General features: G+C 42.6%; 1 protein-coding gene across 1 annotated transcript; it reads right to left on the minus strand.

The window, feature by feature from the left end:
• Position 1: 1 nt before the first annotated feature.
• Positions 2-10,784, minus strand: LOC135524600 (calcium homeostasis endoplasmic reticulum protein-like). Its single transcript, XM_064952281.1, is given in 19 exon segments — positions 2-383; positions 496-776; positions 1,185-1,334; positions 1,484-1,615; positions 2,046-2,132; positions 2,205-2,338; positions 2,475-2,722; positions 2,916-3,110; positions 3,113-3,371; positions 3,626-3,783; positions 4,640-4,832; positions 6,838-6,927; positions 7,020-7,131; positions 7,317-7,468; positions 7,560-7,697; positions 7,953-8,116; positions 8,796-8,834; positions 9,916-10,089; positions 10,538-10,784. Coding segments are annotated over 19 exon segments (2,769 nt in total). The 5' UTR covers positions 10,563-10,784; the 3' UTR covers positions 2-345.
• Positions 10,785-22,054: the final 11,270 nt, after the last annotated feature.

Genomic DNA, 22,054 nt, shown 5'->3' on the forward strand with positions numbered 1-22,054 from the left:
GGAGACTAACAGTGCATTTATTCAAACAAATGAAAACAAAAAAATCCTTACAGCGTGTGGTTAGAGGGTAATTTTGATTCACATTTGACATTACATCAGTGGGTGAATTCCACAAACTTATTTTATTTTTCTTACAAAAGAGCATACTTTATATCCATTTCCAAGTCATCAAACACTGGAACATAAGAAAATACATGAATGAGTATCACAAAAAAGCAACATTCAAAACCTTCTGGTATGTGAAGACTTTTCAAACAGATTGAAACATACTATAAGAACATTCTGTACAAAAAACTGACTGAAGAGGTATGTTCTGGGTTAGGTTTGTTTGCTTTACGATGCACATTATTCAGTGGGAGGGGGCTCTTGTGGTTCCCGATTCACTGAAATAAAGAAGACCTTGTTATATTTTAGTTTGTCATATCACCTAAAAAAATATACCTATCCACTACATCAGGATTTCATTGCAACAGTTTAAAAAAAGAACACTCCTACCTTCCTCCCTTGCTTTCATGCGAGCTACAAAGTTGTAGCTCTTGTTCCTGCGGTAGTTCTCATAAGGGTCATCCAGAGACACCCCCACTCCTTTATACTGGTCCCACTTGTCCCGGAGTTCTCCCCCCTTGATGGGGTCCTGGATGCCCTGCTCCTTTGCGCCAAGCCCCCCAGAACCACTCCAGCCCATTTTCATGAGCAGCTGATGGCCCTTGTTCTCCTCTCCCAGCCTGCTGTCTGGAGGCAGGACCGAGGGGGCTGCGCCCAGACCAGACGTAGCTCTGTGGAGATACATTCAGTAAAGACAAAATCTACAGCAGGGTTCCCAACACTCTCCTCGGGCCCCCTCAGACGTTTCACATTTTTGTTTTAACCCTTAACAATTAGTCAAAGGCTTGATGATTAGTTGACTGAATCAGGTGTGCCATTTTAGGGTTAAAGCTAAAATGTGAAATGTGTGGGTGGGGCCCAGAGGAGAGGGTTGTGGAAGCCTGATCTGCAGCCTTCAATGCTCTGCTTTAACTTTTCAATGTGACAGGCTCGATTATCTCAATGGCGCAGTTACTATTTGGTCTCTACCTTCCCAAAAAAACTAGCCCTATTATATACACAGATATGCAAGCAATATGTCAGAGGGAATAGACTGTGTGGACAGCAGAATAGAGTGCATGCGGAGATGAGGGACTTACGGAGGAGAAGGGCTACGGGACTTCTGGGAGGCAGGGGCAGAGGCAGGGGCAGAGGCAGGCCTCTCTTGCCGTCTCTTGTCAGGAGAGCGAGATCTCGAGCGAGACCTAGAACGAGAGCGACTGCGGGACGACCTGGATCGGCTCATGCTCCTGTGGAGGTGAAAGACAAAAAGTCATAAGCATCAATGTCTCCTTAACGGTCTGTCATGTTGGTGGTGCAATTAGACATCAACTATCATCTAAAATTCAAATTTTGTTAGAGGTCAAGAATTCCTGCTAAAAATCCTATCTGTGCGTACCTGGAGCGAGATCGGGAGTAGGAGCGAGATCGGGACCGGGAGGAGCGGGAGGACTTGGAGGATCTTGAGCTGGATTCAGACGAGGAGCGACCCCGACTATGAGAACGGCTGTGTGAACGACTACCGTGTGCACTGGGAGAGACAGAGAAACCACATTGTTAACACACTCACCTCTCATACAGTTTTTACACTTACCACAAGCGGCCAGCGGCACATTAATTGGGGAGGACGGGCCAATAATAATGGCTGGAACGGAATAGATGCTATGGCATCGAACACAAACACATGGTTTTCGATGGGTTTAAAACCATTCTATTCACGCCATTCTCCAGCCATTATTTTGAGCCGTCCTCCCATCAGCAGGCTCCTGTGACACAGATGGGAAAAAAGACAGACTTACAAAGCATTTGTATTTACCTGCTGATTTCAAAAGGCACATTTATTTTATGTTAATAGACACCCAAAGTCTCCTTATACTACAGATACGTGTGTGTGTGTGTGTGTGTGTATGTGTGTGTGTGTATGTGAGACATAAGGCTGGTCAGCAGGCAGACAGTCTCACCTGTTGTGTTTCTCCTGGCCCTTTCGCCTCCTGGCTCTCATCTTGGCTCTGAAGAACTCATACAGGCCGTTCTGTTCCCAGCCCTCACTGACAAACACATTGCAATCAATAGAGCACATATTGCATTGATCACATAAAGTGAAAATGTTTAAGTTTTACCTGTTCCTGGGTCCGTCATGGGAGGGGGGGCTGTAGAAGGCCTCCACAGCAGCTAGCAGGCGTTCACTGGGGGGCATTGGGGGAGGCAGACGGATGTCTTTAGGATCCAGTGCTTTGTAGTCATGGTCTTCCAGCTAATGCACATAAACAGGTAGAGAACACAACTGTTTAGACCACTGTGGTCAAGAAATATATGCATCTCTATAGTGAGCTGTGGAAAAAAAATGTATCCTTGAAAAGCAATAGACATCTTCATCCCTTTCTACTCACTTTGACTAGAGGGGCCATGAGTCCGGCGGGCAGGTCAAAGTAGGGGACGTTGGGGACCAGGCTGGGGTCATCCTGGTTGACGTGAGCCGGGGCCGGACGCTGTCTCATGTGGGGGGACTGGCCGTTGAAGCCGTGGGATGGGGGGCCGAAGTCTGGGTGCTGGTTACCCCCCCAGGGAGGGTGCTCTCCTCCCCCCATACCCGGAGGAGGGATTCTCTGGCTCGGGTGGTGGTGCGGAGGGCCCATGTCTTGGTCAACACGCAGGGGCATGGGGAGATACTCAGTTAAATTACATGTTGCAGCCAGTACTTTCAGTTACTGATGTAAATCGCTACGTGATGGTTGTCAGGGAACAAAACCAGAGAGGTGCTCATATACAATAGTCATAGAAAAAACAGTGAATATTGAGCTCCCATGGTGGGACCTGTCCTGGATTCTTACCTCCAGGGAAGTCTTCCTGTGGGTAGTCAAAGCGGTGTGGAGGGTAGGGCGGCCTTTCAAAATGGTGCCTGGGTGGAAAGTCATCCTGCATGTAGCGCGGCGGGAACCGGCCGAAGTTGTGGGGAGGCGGGGGCGGCTGGTTAAAGGGAGGGGGACCTGGCTGGTGGGGCGTGAAGGGCCCTCTGAAGTGGGGGGCCTCTGCATGCGGGGGAAGGGGTGCTCTCTCTGGCCCCAGGGGGGCTGGTCAGGTCCCTGGTTGCTCCAGGGGGGCTGGTCGTACTGACCGCTCCAGTTGGGAGGGGGCTCATTCTGTCCTCCCCCTCCGCTCCAGGGACCCCCCTCCCCCCTTGGAGGGCCTCCGCTCCAGCTGGGGTCCCCCCTCTGCTCGTTCCAGATGCCCTCGTGGCTGTTCCAGGGGGGGCACGGTGGGGGAGCCTGGGTGGGGTCGAACGGAGGCTGAGAGGGGACAAAAATAAAACTGGTGTTGAGACAGAGTCTCATCTTCCATGTTACTGTACCTTCACCACCACTCACTCATCAACTCAACAGTTAGTTATCATGGGACTGATTCAATAGATAGGAAGATCAGTCATTCTGTTCAACTCTACGACAACAAACCTGTAAGTATATCCACACAGAATATTCCCTATAGTTTTACGTAATAAGGGAAAAGTCACACTACACACAAACACATTAGGCGAGCAGCTTACTGGCTGATTGGGGTTCCAGCCTCCAGACATGTGTTGTGGGTCGAACCAGGGTTTAGAGGAGGCGTTATCAGAGTGGCCACTGTTGGCACCGGGGTCCGATCTGGACTGGGCGCCGTCATAATCACCAGGAGGGCCAGACATGGACGACTTCACCTCTCCTGTGGTTTTAAGTTTTGTCACATGCACAAGTACAATGAAATGCCTTTGTCACCACAAGACAGTCAGAAGGATATTTGGTTAAAGGGTAAATATGGCAGATGAAGAATCTACCCATAAGCAACATGTAAACAAAATCCTGAAGTGCTTGGGCCTGTGTGTACACAAGAAACAGCCTAAAAGTCAATCAAATCTTTCACCCACTTCTCTACGGTGCTGTTTTGCTAACAATACCCTCAACATAACGAAGTGCCTGATGTTTTTTTGTGTGAGAGAAGGTGTAAATTACTTAACTAAACATACTTTAAAGTACTACTTAAATAGTTTTATTGAGTATCTGTACTTTACTATTTATATTATTTTTGACAACTTTTACTTTACTACATTCCTAAAGAAAATAATGTACTTTTTACTACATACATTTTCTTGACACCCAAAAGTATACACTACATTCTGAATGCTTAGAAGCACAGGGAAATGGTCCAATTTACACACTTATCAAGAGAACATCCTTGGTCCTCCTCACTGCCCCTGATTTGGCAGATTCACTAAAGACAAATGCTGTATTTGTAAATGATGTCTGAGTGTTGGAGTGTGCCCATGGCTAACCATAAATATTAAAAAACAAGAATTGTGCTGCCTGGTTTGCTTGATATAAGAAATATTTTATACTTTTGATACTTAAGTATATTTAAAACCAAATACTTTCACTCAAGTAGTATTTTACTGGGTGACTTTCACTTTTGAGTCATTTTCTATCAAGGTATGTTTACTTTTACCACCACTGTGTGTGTATGCATGAGAATGTGTGTTTATGCATGTGTGTACGAGTATGTTCTTCTCTCTCTACCCTCTCACCAGGCTGAGTGGTGACTGCCTTAATGTCAGGCTCTGCTGCAGCTAGCTGGCTCACTACTGCTGCAGTCTGCTGCTGTTGAACCGCCAGGTTGGCCACAAACTCCTCATGCTGCGTCTTCAGCGTCTGGATCTGTTGCTGGAAGGCCAGCTGAATTGGCTGCACCACCGCAGCGTACTCTGTGATCAGAGAGGCCTGGGAGAGAGAGAGGAGATGAGCAGGAAGATGGCATTGTTAGTGCCGCAGACAACACGAGGGGTGAATGTCCTGGCTGGAGTGAATAAAATAATTAAACCAATACGCTGTAAATGTTTTCTATTTTGATGGACTTTCTTGTGCGGCATGGGGCAGGATGCATATACAGTGGGGCAAAAAAAGTATTTAGTCAGCCACCAATTGTGCAAGTTCTCCCACTTAAAAAGATGAGAGAGGCCTGTAATGTTCATCATAGGTACACTTCAACTATGACAGACAAAATGAGAAAAACATTTTTTTTTAATGATTTTTTAATGAATTTATTTGCAAATTATGGTGGAAATAAGTATTTGGTCACCTACAAACAAGCAAGATTTCTGGCTCTCACAGACCTGTAACAACTTCTTTAAGAGGCTCCTCTGTCCTCCACTCGTTACCTGTATTAATGGCACCTGTTTGAACTTGTATAAAAGACGCCTGTCCACAACCTCAAACAGTCAAACAGGATTTTTTATGAATTTATTTGCAAATTATGGTGGAAAATAAGTATTTGGTCAATAACAAAAGTTTCTCAATACTTTGTTATATACCCTTTGTTGGCAATGACAGAGGTCAAATGTTTTCTGTAAGTCTTCACAAGGTTTTCACACACTGTTGCTGGTATTTTGGCCCATTCCTCCATGCAGATCTCCTCTAGAGCAGTGATGTTTTGGGGCTGTTGCTGAGCAACACGGACTTTCAACTCCCTCCAAAGCTTTTCTATGGGGTTGTGATCTGGAGACTGGCTAGGCCACTCCAGGACCTTCAAATGCTGCTTACGAAGCCACTCCTTCGTTGCCCGGGAGGTGTGTTTGGGATCATTGTCATGCTGAAAGACCCAGCCACGTTTCATCTTCAATGCCCTTGCTGATAGGAGGTTTTCACTCAAAATCTCACGATACATGGCCCCATTCCTTTACACGGATCAGTCGTCCTGGTCCCTTTGCAGAAAAACAGCCCCAAAGCATGATGTTCCCACCCCCATGCTTCACAGTAGGTATGGTGTTCTTTGGATGCATTCTTTGTCCTCCAAACACGACGAGTTGAGTTTTTACCAAAAAGTTATATTTTGGTTTCATCTGACCATATGACATTCTCCCAATCTTCTTCTCGATCATCCAAATGCTCTCTAGAAAACTTCAGACGGGCCTGGACATGTACTGGCTTAAGCAGGGTGACACGTCTGGCACTGCAGGATTTGAGTCCCTGGCAGCGTAGTGTGTTACTGATGGTAGGCTTTGTTACTTTGGTCCCAGCTCTCTGCAGGTTATTCACTAGGTCCCCCTGTGTGGTTCTGGGATTTTTGCTCACCGTTCTTGTGATCATTTTAACCCCACGGGGTGAGATCTTGCGTGGAGCCCCAGATCGAGGGAGATTATCAGTGGTCTTGTATGTCTTCCATTTCCTAATAATTGCTCCCACAGTTGATTTCTTCAAATCAAGCTGCTTACCTATTGCAGATTCAGTCTTCCCAGCCTGGTGCAGGTCTACAATTTTGTTTCTGGTGTCCTTTGACAGCTCTTTGGTCTTGGCCATAGTGGAGTTTGAAGTGTGACTGTTTGAGGTTGTGGACAGGTCTTTTATACCGATAACAAGTTCAAACAGGTGCCATTAATACAGGTAACGAGTGGAGGACAGAAGTTACAGGTCTATGAGAGCCAGAAATCTTGCTTGTTTGTAGGTGACCCAATACTTATTTTCCACCATAATTTGCAAATAAATTAATTAAAAATCCTACAATGTGATTTTCTGGATTTTTTAAATAATTTTGTCTGTCATTGTTGAAGTGTACCTATGATGAAAATTACAGGCCTCATCTTTTTAAGTGGGAGAACTTGCACAATTGGTGGCTGACTAAATACTTTTTTTGCCCCACTGTATGTGGTTGACTTTTAAGTCCAAGGCTTTTAACTGTCAGCCAACTTGCAGTATTTCACTTTACTAGGCCACGAGCCTCAGTCCTCACCTGATACTGGCCCAGGCCCACAGCTGGACTCTGTAACTGCTGGATCGTCACACCGTCGAAGTAGCCATTCTTTTCCCAGAGTTGTAGAAGCTGTGAGAGAAACAGGAAAATAAAGGGTGTCATTCAACCACAGGTAACATCTATATGGCACAATGTCTACATTGAACAGGAAGCCCACTGACACGTGTGATCTTCTGCTGCTTGTCCTCCTCTACAGCCAAGAAGCTGGTGCAGTAGATGGGCACCACCACCTTCTGTAGCGCTGCTAGCAGGTCCCTCTGCTGCTTCCTCTGACTGGTGGTACACAATACAAGTATCATGTAAATAACCATGAATACAATGCATGACATTATAATTACTAACATTATCTATAACAGGTGTATTTTATCAGTTTAAAATGCACATAGATTGACACTCACATAATGAAAAAAGTGCATTATGAGGATAAAAACAAAGCCTCATTTCCACCACGCTTTTACCAGTGATGGAGGACATCATTGGTGAGATAGATGAGGTGTAGGCGGAGTTCGAAGTGAGCTGTGTCGGCTGTGATGCGGTTCCGGAGGTGTGAGCACATCAGCTCACAGTGCAGTGGGCCCTTGGCGTTGTTGAACATCCAGTTCTTACCAGCCTGGGAGGAACCAGAGAGAAACATACCACTGACTAAACATACCAGACCCTTCTCCTGCTCATGTTGTGTTAACCTGGTGTCATGAACCTACCGAGATGGCGTCTTTAGTGCAGGTGTCAATGATGGGCTGCAGCAGGTTGTCAAATTCAGATATGTCCTGCTGAGTCTCCGCCAGCAGCTTCTGGGTCTGCTGCTCCATGGCCAGAGCTATGGCTGCAGTCACTTGCTCCTGGAATCAAACGACAACCAGTTCATTTTGGACATTAGGAAAAACAACAGCTGTCAAATGTATTTGCTTTGAAACTTCATGTACTCGGTCTCATACATTTTATGACCAGAGAATATAAGATATGGTAACGTTGGTCAGTCTGCACCATGGAGGGCCAGTGTGTGCAGGCATTTTCTCCAGCCCCGCACTAACACAACTGATTCAACTAATTATAGTCTAGAAGACTCAACGACCCTGGGGTAAGGTGACCCGTACCTGTCTGAGAGTGAGCAGCTGCTGTTCTTGCTGCTGCAGGTTCCATTGGCTCTGTTGGATGAGCTCATCTAGAGATGGCGTGGCGGGGGCGATGGGGGGCGGGGCCAGGATGGCGATTGGTGGAGGGACGTCTAGGACTTCCGTACCAGGTGGATTATAAAGATCTGCAAAACAAGGTCAAAATATCTAATAAAAGACAAATATGATAAGGAACATTGTAGTAGTGAAGCCTTTTGTCATTTGCACAGGCAGACGTCTATGTGGCCTAAGAAAATGTAATTCATAATTGAATGAAATTCTGGAAAAGCTAAGCCAGTACCAGAATAATACAATTTTGACATGCAACTATCTTCATGCAACGTCAAGGAATGTTCTCATCTTCATTTAACTAAAATCCTTTATAGTTCAAAGAAGTTGATATTGAAAAACATAAAGCATTTTGCAGCACCTTCGAAACTGAAATAAAAAACAGGAGTGTGTGGATTATTAAGTCACAAAAACTTTGCAGCAGCATTGAAACAATCACAAGCGACAGATAAAAATTCTCAAAAAGCATTAAGAATATCAAGAACAAGAACTTTCTCTAAAAACTGACATACATAGGCATCGCAAAGTACAAACTTGAATTGTGGTTGAAACATCAAAACTATGTTTAGACAACGACTAAAATATAAGTATTTTTAGATGAACACCAGCAGTAAGTGTATCCCCCCTATCTCAAAATCATCATGATTGAAAAATATCAACACATTAAACGCAATACAAAAACAAAGCCTTTGAATCACTGCTGATACAACATGTACAGGTTGGTACTAGAATTGCACTTTTCTATCCAGTAAATACCTTCCAACTTATACTCCTCACATTCGTGGGTAGTAGGATCTATGTGGAGAGAAGCACACATTACAATACAGCTGGCAAACAAACAGCCACACATCATAATACAGCTGGCAAACAAACAGCCACACATTTAAATAGTGTTGTCCATAGCTGCAGGAAGTATGGGTGCTGCATGGTGTTGTCACAATACTAGTATCAAGATAGTACGTATCTACGATACAAGATTTTACTTGGCAAAAAGAACACAGACGCTGTGAAGCAGACTTTACAACTTTTTTGGGCTTCCAAGTGGCGCAACGATTTAAGACACTGCACCTCAGTGTTGAGACCCTGGTTCGATTCCAGGCTGTATCACAACCGGCCGTGATTGGGAGTCCCATAGGGCAGCACACAATTGAACCAGCGTCGTCCGGGTTAGGCCATCATTGTAAATAGGAATTTGTTCTTAACTGACTTGCCTAGTTAAATAAAGGATAAATAAAAATAACCTAATTGTGTAAAATATTGGGTGCTATAGCTTGCTAAATAAACAAATTTGACTGGTTGACAACATAAGGCTGTTTTTTCCCAACATTGGGACTGTTTTCCATAAGAAATGAAGTCTGCTTCATGTTGTGTTTCCTTCCTTAGCCTACTTCCTAGTATCGTGATACAAAGTATAGTAGCAACCCTATATCTAATTTGACAGAAATACACGCAGGTCTTCTTCCTGCAATGACTAGAAAGATGGGAGCAGATGTCACAAGTTATGCAACAACATCTGCACGTGGTGGTGGTTGTGCTCCAAAACCTGCTGCAAAATGGACTAAAGACTTTTTGTTACCTATGCAGTCACTTCGCCCCCACCTACATGTACAGATTATCTCAACTTGCCTGTACCCCTGCACACGGACTCGGTACAAGTGCCACCTGTATATATCCTCGTTATTGTGTTACTTTTTATTTTTGCCTACTTGGTAAATATTTTCTGCTTCTTGAACTGCACTGTTGGTTAAAGGCTTGTAAGTAAGCATTTCACGGTAAAGTCTACACTTGTTGTATTCGGCGCATGTGGCAAATACAGTTTGATTTGAATTTAAAATAAGACTATTTGAATGGATAGCTAGCTATATGTGCTACATACGCTGGTGTTGTTCCATTGCAAGCTTGCACCGGTAATAGGCGAAGAAGTCCCCTCCAAACAGAAAAGAGAATTTGGAATTGTCCTTCTGTTTCTCCATTGTCATCTTCTCAAACTCAGGGCCATTTCGAGCCACAAACTGGGCCAGTTTGTCAATTACATTTTTCAGCTCTTGGTCTGTGGAGGAAAACAATACGGACATTTGTATGGTGAGTCACATACACAATACATACTGTACATAGGGGTCTCTTATTGTTACGTTAGCTAACGAAACGTCAAAGCAGAATTACCCCCAGTTATGTACTGCAAAAGGTAACTGTGTAGGGGAGAAAAGTAGTCAAGCAAAAGGGACATTATCGACGCATGCGCGACTAACGTTATAGCTAGCTATAGCCAGGCGTATCAGTCAAAACAGTCCAGATAGTTCCCTAACCTAAGTATAAATATATTAATTTACTGATCAAAAAGCTAATAAAAAGCATAGCATTCTAGCTTAGTAACGACAACCATGTGCCTGACTAGCTTTGGATAAACTAGCTAAGTTAGCTGCGAAGCTTAATTGCACAGCATGCTAAGTTAGCTAGCACATTGGCATTGCTAGTTATTCAAAATTAAAGATACAAACCCTCAGGAGCTGTAGGAACATCCATGTTTGTCTTCAATAAATTAACAGCGAGTCCACTGAACCACAAAGACACACAGATTAATTTGTAAAAATGTTATCTAGCTATGTGGTTTAAGGAAAATACAGCAGCATTCCAAAATGTTAGAGACATTCCGGCACCGGAAGTACTTCGATGACTTCATAATTCTGGGCGCCACTGGAATAAAGCAGCTACAACGCTCCCCCTTGGCGTACCAAGCACTTGTAGGACTGACAAGATACACAGGAAGTTTAGCAACATGAAAAAATTTGTTATGATGATCAATTGTTTTCATCCTCCCAAAACTATGATGACTCCAGTTTACTTTTACCTTCTTCTTTTTTGCACTGCCTACATAAGGAAGCAGTCACACATGTTTGTTCCCCTAAATATTCATAAGAAACTCTCTTAACTAGTCTAACACACTGTCCTTTGATTACATGTACAATGAGTATATTTGTGTATATAGACATAAGTGGTCTTGTCTTGAAACTCTGTTCCACTCAGCTGAGCGGTGTCTTCTGCTCTGTCTTTCAGCGGTCCCTGGATACATTGGAAATTCCATCTCTATGTAAAAAAGCTATTGTTGTACCTGTACCAAAAACCTCTCATACATCTGCATCAAAGGATTACAGACCTGTCACTCTTACCCCTCTCTTGATTAAATCTCTTGAAAAGATCATCAAGGCATACATAATCGACACCACCAGACACCTTCTTGACCCCCTCCAATTTGCATACCGGTCAGAGAGAGGGACAGATGATGCCATCCTCGCTCTTACATCTGGTGTACATGCATTTGGAGGGCAGTAAAACCCATGTGCCTATCAGGTTTGCAGATTTCTCCTCGGCATTTAACACAATCAATTGGTTGGTCCTCGCGGACAGACTGAAAGGAGACTTCGGACTTGATGCTATGCTTATCACATGGATCAACAACTTCCTAACTGATAGGTCTCAGCAGGTACGAGTTGGCAACATACTCGCTGAGGTGCGCACTACTTCAGTATGGAACCCCACAGGGCAGTGTTCTTTCACCAGTACTATACATACAGACAGCTGCCGGAGCCGTTTCCCAGGGCGTCACCTGATCAAATATGCCGATGATACTGCTTTGGTCAGTCTTCTCAAAGGGGATGAGACGGAGGACGGACCTGCTCTGAATGATTTTACTGTCTGGTGTGAGTCCTCCCATTTAAAATTACATACATAAAAAACAAAGGACACAGTGATTTACATTCGAAGGAACACTACCATACACACAGTCAGCAGCATACCACCCTGCTTCCCATTTTTGGCTTTCTTCTGAAGCTATGCAGGGTTGGTCCTGGTTGATTGCTCGATGGGAGGCCAGTTGCTGCTGGAAGTTGTGTTGGAGGGCCAGTAGGAGGCACTATTTCCTCTGGTCTGAAAAATAATATCCCCATTCCCCAAAGCAGTGATTGGGGCCATTGCCCAGTGTCGGGTGCTGTCTTTTGGGTGGGATGTTAAACAGATGTCCTGACTCTCTGTGTTCATTAAGGATCCCATGGCACTTATCGTAAGAGTATGGGTGTTAACCATGGTGTCCTGGCTAAATTCCCAATCTGGCCCTGGTACCATCATATTCACCTAATCATCCCCAGTTTACAATTGGCTGATTCAACTATTCCCCATGTCATTGCTGTAAATGAACGTTTTCTCAGTCAACTTACCATGTAAAATAAGGGTTAAATAAAAACACCATCACTGATGAAAGCTGAGCCCATTGAAATAGCGGAGGAGTACAAATATGTTGGGCTAGTCAGTGACAACAAGCTGTCCTGGGATCATTTTACTGATGCTATTTTTAAGGAAGGCCAGCAGGGACTGTATTTCCTACGCACACTGCACTTTTTAAATTTTGATCTAACCACCATGGTTCTCTTTTATGAATCATTTATTGAGAGCATTCTGTCCTACTGCTTGACCTGCTGGTTTGGAAATGTCAAGGTTACACAGAAAAATAGGTGGGCAAGATCTGCCATCTCTACCTGGGGAGAGCCCTCCATAAGGCAAATAAAATAGCGGTTGACTAAAGTTTTCTGACTCTGAATAGACAAGTGAGTGATAAACCATACATTGATATTAACATTCTCAGCAAATTAGTTGAATATAGGAGATGTTTTCCAAATGCCAACCATAGTTGGTGCTAGTAATCTCTTTTACATGCTGTCCAGTCTGGTGGCCAGAGCAAATACCCTTGGCAATTGCCATAGTTCACAAATGTTAATTCACGTGGATATAAAATGGAAAACCAATATTTTGAGGATGAGATCTTTCATATTCTAGTTGTGGGGTGAGGAGAATGCATGTGGATTATATTTTGGGATTTACTATAGTGTCGACTGAATAGCTTGTCTGTCTCTCCTCCCCTGTGATAGATTATAGTGTAACCAGATTATGCAAACACAATGAGCAGACCAATTATATCAGATGTGTTTTCCTGAACAGTTCCTGCACAGTGCATTATGGTGTGTGTGTGTTTGTGTTGCGCACATGCATGTGTGATCTACATTCGAAACAATCTGGGGTTATCGGGAGTTGTTTCACGTGCATTATAATAATTGTTCTAAAATAGCAGAGCAGAAGTGACAATCTCACACCAAATGTATAGCAGGCCCTTGCAACAGCTTATCCAAATGTGTGATTTCTGGTGAATGAGAGCCTATGAAGGTTTCCAACAAGATACACTACAATACCAAAAGTATGTGGACACCTGCTCATCGAACATCTCATTCCAAAATGATGGGCATTGCCATGCTGAAACAGGAAAGGGCCTTCCCCAAAATGTCCCAAGCAGTGCAGAAATTTGATGAACTGACGTGTTGGAAAGGTGCCATCCTATGATGGTGCCAAGTTTAAAGTCACTAAGCTCTTCAGTAAGGCCCTTCTACTGCCAATATTTGTCTGTGGAGATTGCATGGCTGTGTGCTCGATTTGATACACCTGTCAGCAATGGGTCTGAAATAGCCAAATCCACTAATTTGAAGGCGTGTCCACATGCACAAGTGTGTGTGTGTGTGTGGGGGGGGGGCAACAAACACTGGCACTAGCCAACATATCCTCCGTTCACAACCCCCTATCTCACACTGACTTCCGATTATGTCATGTGAAAAAGCTGTGTCCCATTGAAAAGCTCCCTTAATCAAACCCAATTAATTCTGCTCCTTTCCCTTATTATCTCCACTGAGGAACGCATCCTCCCAATCAGCCTGTTAACTCCAGCCCTGGGCCCTTTAGAGGCAATGGAGTAAGGAACAAAATAATATATTATGTAATTATTTAGTCATTAGAGACTTAATTGTTCTTAATGAATACAATAGGTTTGTGAGTAGTAACAAGTGATTCATGGAATAAGCCTTGTTTTTTTTGGTGCGCTCCACTAATCTTGCCGGTCAGCCACCTTCGGGTTTCCCATCTTTATTCCATTGCTGTAACCATGACATTTTGAGAAATGTTGTCTTTTGTGTTTACAGAGCACCAGATAACAAGGGTCAACAAAGAGGGGATCCGCAACACAAAAAAAACTTTACAGATTGGAGAACTGTATCCTTGGGCAAAAGACAGAAGCATCATGTGAGAAAAGACGAATAATGATGCGATATATACAGTGCCTTGCGAAAGTATTCGGCCCCCTTGAACTTTGCGACCTTTTGCCACATTTCAGGCTTCAAACATAAAGATATAAAACTGTATTTTTTTGTGAAGAACCAACAACAAGTGGGACACAATCATGAAGTGGAACGACATTTATTGGATATTTCAAACTTTTTTAACAAATCAAAAACTGAAAAATTGGGCGTGCAAAAATTATTCAGCCCCCTTAAGTTAATACTTTGTAGCGCCACCTTTTGCTGCGATTACAGCTGTAAGTCGCTTGGGGTATGTCTCTATCAGTTTTGCACATCCATCTTCCCATCAATTTTAACCATCTTCCATGTCCCTGCTGAAGAAAAGCAGGCGCAAACCATGATGCTGCCACCACCATGTTTGACAGTGGGTATGGTGTGTTCAGGGTGATGAGCTGTGTTGCTTTTACGCCAAACATAACATTTTGCATTGTTGCCAAAAAGTTCAATTTTGGTTTCATCTGACCAGAGCACCTTCTTCCACATGTTTGGTGTGTCTCCCAGGTGGCTTGTGGCAAACTTTAAACGACACTTTTTATGGATATCTTTAAGAAATGGCTTTCTTCTTGCCACTCTTCCATAAAGACCAGATTTGTGCAATATACGACTGATTGTTGTCCTATGGACAGAGTCTCCCACCTCAGCTGTAGATCTCTGCAGTTCATCCAGAGTGATCATGGGCCTCTTGGCTGCATCTCTGATCAGTCTTCTCCTTGTATGAGCTGAAAGTTTAGAGGGACAGCCAGGTCTTGGTAGATTTGCAGTGGTCTGATACTCCTGCCATTTCAATATTATCGCTTGCACAGTGCTCCTTGGGATGTTTAAAGCTTGGGAAATCTTTTTGTATCCAAATCCGGCTTTAAACTTCTTCACAACAGTATCTCGGACCTGCCTGGTGTGTTCCTTGTTCTTCATGATGCTCTTTGCGCTTTTAACGGACCTCTGAGACTATCACAGTGCAGGTGCATTTATACAGAGACTTGATTACACACAGGTGGATTGTATTTATCATCATTAGTCATTTAGGTCAACATTGGATCATTCAGAGATCCTCACTGAACTTCTGGAGAGAGTTTGCTGCACTGAAAGTAAAGGGGCTGAATAATTTTGCACGCCCAATTTTTCAGTTTTTGAATTGTTGAAAAAGTTTGAAATATCCAATAAATGTCGTTCCACTTCATGATTGTGTCCCACTTGTTGTTGATTCTTCACAAAACATACAGTTTTATATTTTTATGTTTGAAGCCTGAAATGTGGCAAAAGGTCGCAAAGTTCAAGGGGGCCGAATACTTTCGCAAGGCACTGTATGTATACACAGTATCAGTCAAAGGTTTGCACACTTACTCACTCAAGGTTTTTATTTATTTTTTAAACTATTTTCTACATTGTAGAATAATAGTGAAGACATCAAAACTATGAAATAACACATATGGAATCATGTAGTAACCAAAACAGTGTTAAACAAATAAAAATATAATTTATATTTGAGATTCTTCAAAGTAGCCATCCTTTGCCTTAATGATAACTTTGTACACTCTTGGCATTCTCTCAACCAGCTTCACCTGGAATGCTTTTCCAACAGTCTTGAAGGAGTTCCCACATATGCTGAGCACTTGTTGGCTGCTTTTCCTTCACTCTGCGGTCCAACTCATCCCAAACCATCTTAATTGTGTTGAGGTCGGGTGATTCTAGAGGCCAGGTCATCTGATGCAGCACTCCATCACTCTCCTTCTTGGTCAAATAGCCCTTACACAGCCTGGAGGTGTGTTGGGTCATTGTCCTGTTTAAAAACAAATGATAGTCCCACTAAGCGCAAACCAAATGGGATGGCGTATCGCTGCAGAATGCTGTGGTAGCCATGCTGGTTAAGTGTGCCTTGAATTCTAAGTAAATAAAAGACAGTGTCACCAGCAAAGCACCCCCACACCTCCTCCATGCTTCACAGTGAAAACCACACATGCGGATATCATCCGTTCACCTACTCTGCATCTGAACCAAAAAGCTCCAATTTGGACTCCAGACCAAAGGACAGATTTCCACCAGTCTAATGCCCATTGCTAATGTTTCTTGGCCCAAGCAATTTTTTATTTTACCTTGATTTAACCAGGCAGGTCAGTTAAGAACAAATTCTTATTTTCAATGGCAGCCTATGAACAGTGGTTTAGCTGCCTGTTCAGGGGCAGAATGACAGATTTGTACCATGTCAGCTTGGGGGTTTGAACTTGCAACCTTCTGATTACTAGTCCAACGCTCTAACCACTATGCTACCCTGCCGCCCCAAGTCTTCTTCTTATTGGTGTCCTTTAGTAGTGGTTTCTTTGCAGCAATTCTACCATGAAGGCCTGATTCTCACAGTCTCCACTGAACAGTTGATGTTGAGATGTGTCTGTTACTTGAAATTTGTGAAGCATTTATTTGGGCTGCAATTTGTGAGGCTGGTAACTCTAATGAACTTATCCTCTGCAGCAGAGGTAACTCTTCTTTTCCTGTGGCGGTCCTCATGAGAGCCAGTTTCATCGTAGAGCTTGATGGTTTTTGCGACTGCACTTGAAGAAACTTTAAGAGTTCTTGAAATGTTCAGTATTGACCGACCTTCAAGTCTTAAAGTAATGATTGACTGTTGTTTCTCTTTGCTTATTTGAGCTGTTTCTGACATAATAATAATAATTTACCAAATCGGGCTATCTTCTGTATACACCCCTACCTTGTCACAACACAACTGACTAGCTCAGACGCAGTAAGGGAAGAAATTCCACAAATTAACTTTTAACAAGGCACATCTGTTAATTGAAAAGCATTCCAGAAGCTGGTTGAGAGAATGCCAAGAGAGTGCAAAGCTGTCACCAAGGCAAAGTGTGGCAACTTTGAAGAATCTCAAATATTAAATATATTTTGGTTACTACGTGATTCCATGTGTGTTATTTCATAGTTTTGATGTCTTCACTATTATTCTACAATGTAGAAAATAGTTTAAAAAATAAATAAAAACCTTGAGTGAGTAAGTGTGCAAACCTTTGACTGATACTGTGTATACATACAGTGCCTTCATAGTTTTGATGTCTTCACTATTATTGTAGAATGTAGAATATAGTCAAAATGAAGAAAAACCCTTGAATGAGTAGGTGTGTTCAAACTTTAGACTGGTACTGTATAGGATATTTACTGTATACTGTATTTTTTTAAATGAATTGCTGGGGGTCAGTTATAGAAGCGTTCCCGACACTCGTGTGAGGACAACTCAGCATGTTGACTATAAATCAGAGACACACGAAAGGCCTAAACTGTGTTGGGCTTGGATTCAAAATGTGAACGACATTGGAGGAGATGGTTGAATTTTGCACAACAAAAGCTTCTACGTTGATCTGCTGCTCTTTTCCCATCCTTTTCTTTGTGCCACTCACTCCATCTCAACGCATGCCTACCCCGGCCCTGGCTGCACCGTGCCAAGATGTCCAGCAGTCAGTGTCTGCTCAGGCCCGGCCTGGCCACTAATCCCTGAGCTGTCAGAGAACCACGCTCTGAACTCATCCTGGTCCTCAGGAAAAGGCTCTAATTGGGAGATTTTCTACATCATTAACTCTGATGAGCAGCCATCCCAACTTTACTACAACCCTTCTCTCTCTCTTTCTCTCTCTCTCTCTCTCTCTCTCTCTCTCTCTCTCTCACTTCTACGCTCTCTCTCTCTCTTTCTTCTTGCTTCCACACTCACACTCTTGTCTCTCTCACTTTCTTTCTTTCTCTCTCTTGCTTACACTCTCTCTCTCTCTTGTTCCCTCTGCCCCCTCCACCCCCACCCCCACTCTATCCCCTCACGATTAAGATGTCCTCCCACGGCAAGAGAAAAAATTGTTTTACAGTGCAGTTTTCTCATCCACACGGTGTTGTTTGTTTGAGAACACTGGATAGATAGGATCTCCAAGAACAATATAACAGCATGTGTGCAGTGAGCTGTTCTTTAATGATGAGAGAGACTACTACTTGTTGCCATCAAAGGAAATCCTGTTTTATTAAGAATCCCCTATAACCACACTACTTTTGAAGATTAATCTTTTGGCTTACTTGTTCATTTGATTGCCAAATCCAAACACTTTCTCCAAAGTTTTGCTTAGAATCAGTCAAAGGACGTGAGTCATTAAATTACCTCTATAAAAAAAACACCAGGTAGTTGAAATTTATAACACACACAGATCCAAAAAGAACCTTCATAGCAAAATCAAGTTTTTTTCTAACATTCTGTTGTGTTCACTCTTTTTTGGCCCCAGATGGATGATAGGCTCTCCGGGCTCCCATCTGACAGGGAGTGTGGTTCACACGATGGGGAGGCGAGTGCGGCAGGACCAGCCCACTGTGAACATGTGCTGCAGCGGCAGCGCCCGGGGGCAATTAGGGAGCAGCGGTCCCTGTAGACCCCCCCCCCGGAGCCTGATTGATTGGAGCCTCATCATTCTAACGGGCTGGCACCAAGCCACCAGCCAGAGATCAGGGGACATGAGGGTGTGGGAGGGAGGCTACTATTCACTGTGTGTTAGATCCCATCTCTATCTTATCCTATCCTCTATACTATAGTAAGCCTACTGCTACAGAGCTGTATTATCCTACTTCAGAAACCGTACTGTAGTGTCAACCGTTTACATTCAAAGATTACAGTAGATCGATATTCACAGTCAGTGGATTTATAGAGCAGGTAGGATAACGGGACCAGGAGACAAAAATTATATCAAACTATATTTGTTTATTTTTTAAGTAGATATTACATTTTTCCAGAACATGGACATCAACATTTCAGACAAAATCTAAGTAAACAGTAGGAGAACAAGAACACATTACAAATTGATTGTTATACAGGGAGTTAAAAAGTGTCCTGTATATTTTCAGATATAAATCTAAAATTAACTTCTGAAGTTTCTAGTGCATTTTTGAAACAATATCTAAACTTTGGCTTATTCTTGGTCACCGTACCACATTATGAAAAAACATTTCAAAACATATCTTTTAATGTGCAAACTAACCCTGTTTCTCTGTTGGGCGTGAGGTCCCAAAAATATCTGACAAGAGTTAAGAGCTAAAGAAAACAACATAAAACATAAAAACTAGACAACTGCAAGTAAATTAGGAAAAAATGAACAGCCTATTTACAGTTTAAGTCAGAAGTTTGCATATACCTTAGCCATATATATTTCAACTCAGTTTTGCACAATTCCTGAAATTTAATCATAGTAAGGATTCCCTGTCTTAGATCAGTTAGGATCACCACTTTATTTTAAGAATGTGAAATGTCAGAATAATAGTAGAGAGAATGATTTATTTCAGCTTAAATTTTTTACATCACATTCCCAGTGGGTCAGAAGTTTACATACACTCAATTAATATTTGGTAGCATTGCCTTTAAATTGTTTAACATAGGGAGAAACATTTTGGGTAGTCTTCCACAAGCTTCCCACAATAAGTTGGGTGAATTTTGTCCCATTCCTCCTGACAGAGCTGGTGTAACTTAGTCAGGTTTGTAGGCCTCCTTGCTCGCACACACTTCTTCAGTTCTGCCCAAAGATTTTCTATAGGATTGAGGTCAGGGCTTGTGATGGCCACTCCAATACCTTGACTTTGTTGTCCTTAAGCCATTTTGCCACAACTTTGGAAGTATGCTTGTGGTCATTGTCCATTTGGAAGACCCATTTGCGACGAAGCTTTAACTTCCTGACTGATGTCTTGATATGTTGCTTCAAAATATCCACGTAATTTTCCTCCACATGATGCCATCTATTTTGTGAAGTGCACCAGTCCCTCCTGCAGAAAAGCACCCCCACAACATGATGCTGCCACCCCCGTGCTTTACGGTTGGGATTGTGTTCTTCTGCTTTTTCCTCCAAACATAGCGATGTCCAAACAGTTCTATTTTTGTTTCATCAGACCAGAGGACATTTCTCCAAAAAGTACGATCTTTGTCCACACGTGCAGTTGCAAACCGTAGTCTGGCTTTTTTATTGCGGTTTTGGAGCAGTGGCTTCTTCCTTGCTGAGCGGCCTTTCAGGTTATGTCGATATAGGACTCGTTTTTACTGTGGATATAGATACTTTTGTACATGTTTCCTCCAGCATCTTCACAAGGTCCTTTGCTGTTGTTCTGGGATTGATTTGCACTTTTTGCACCAAAGTACGTTCATCTCTAGGTGACAGAACGCGTCTCCTTCCTGAGCCGTGTGACGGCTGTGTGGTCCCATGGTGTTTATACTTGCATACTATTGTTTGTAAAGATGAACGTGGTGCAGTGGGACCTACCGTACCTTCAGGCGTTTGGAGGTCTACAATGTTTTTCTGAGGTCTTGGCTGATTTCTTCTGATTTTTCCATGATGTCAAGCAAAGAGGCACTGAGGTTGAAGGTAGACCTTGAAATACATCCACAGGTACACCTCCAATTGACTCAAATTATGTAAATTAACCTATCAGAAGCTTCTAAAGCCATGCCATAATTTGATGGAATTTTCCAAGCTGTTTAAAAGCACTGTCAACTTAGTGTATGTACACTTCTGACCCACTGGAATTGTGATACAGTGAAATAATCTGTCTGTAAACAATTGTTGTAAAAATTATGTGTGTCATGCACAAAGTAGATGTCCTTACCAACTTGCCAAAACTATAGTTTGTTAAAAAGAAATTTGTGGAGTGGTTGAAAATGAGTTTTAATGACTCCAACCTAAGTGTATGTAAACTTCCAACTTCAACTGTATTAGGGTATAATTAGCAAAACAACAATGATGATAGTGAGAGTTTATCATAGAATCCCATAACACACCAGTAAAAAATATATATATATTATTTTAAGTATTGTCCGATGGTGCTATTACCGTCTATGACAAAAAGACAGCTTTATAGGTGCAGTAATAGATTTAAAATACTTTGGAAAATTCACAGTAAGTTGGATGAATTGACAAGTCTGTGGTGAGTCTGCAACTTTTTCAAACAGTGGTTCTCTGTTAGTCTGGCAGCAAAGCCATTTTGAGTTTCCTTTTAAATCAAATGCTGCAACAATGTACATTTTGTGTGAAGGAATTGATTTCCTTCATATTGTAATAGTCTAAAAAATATCACTGAAATGAAAATAATTAAATGCTATCCCTCGTGCCTATTCAATTACATTAGGATAAATAATGTTAATATCTGTAAAAAGTCTCAGAAAAATCGAATTGCTAAATTATTTTCCATCAGAAATTATTAATTCTACCTAGCCCTATATATGACATATTGTCATTTTACAATGTGCAGTATACAGGGGTGGTTGGAGTAAAAAAAGTTTTACCATACACAAACCAGTTAATGGGGACCCAATCTCCCCAATGCCATATTAAATATACATGCAGTCATTATCAAAACATAATGCCACAATGGACCTGTACACCCCATGTAGTAGCTCATCTCTTGGACGTAGAATTACAAAAAAACATTCATGATAAAATAGACAAATCATGCTCTTTTTTCATTCCCAGAGGCCTATTTAGTGCAGTCTGTGACCATTTTCCCCCTCGAACTTTAGACAAAGAAGATGGTCTTGGATCAATTGTGCCAACAAAGACAAAACTGTGTGTGGTGACATCAGACCATTCTCCTTCTGCTGCTCTGCATGTACACACAGTGACGGAAGGCCAAGCTGCCTTCTCCAACAGCCACTGAGACAAAAATAGGTTACTTTAGTGGCCTCTTCGCTCTGTCCCCCTGTCCTCTTCCAAACCCTACTGTGTAAGAAGGAGGTCACCTGGCTTCCATTCTCTCTCTGTACGAGGCTTACGTCATAGAACTCTCTGTTTGATTGATCCAAACATGTTTAGCAGCTCCAATCCAAAACTAAAACAGATA

This window comes from Oncorhynchus masou, chromosome 31 (assembly GCF_036934945.1).
Source record: "Oncorhynchus masou masou isolate Uvic2021 chromosome 31, UVic_Omas_1.1, whole genome shotgun sequence".
In the NCBI taxonomy this organism is placed as follows: Eukaryota; Metazoa; Chordata; class Actinopteri; order Salmoniformes; family Salmonidae; genus Oncorhynchus; species Oncorhynchus masou.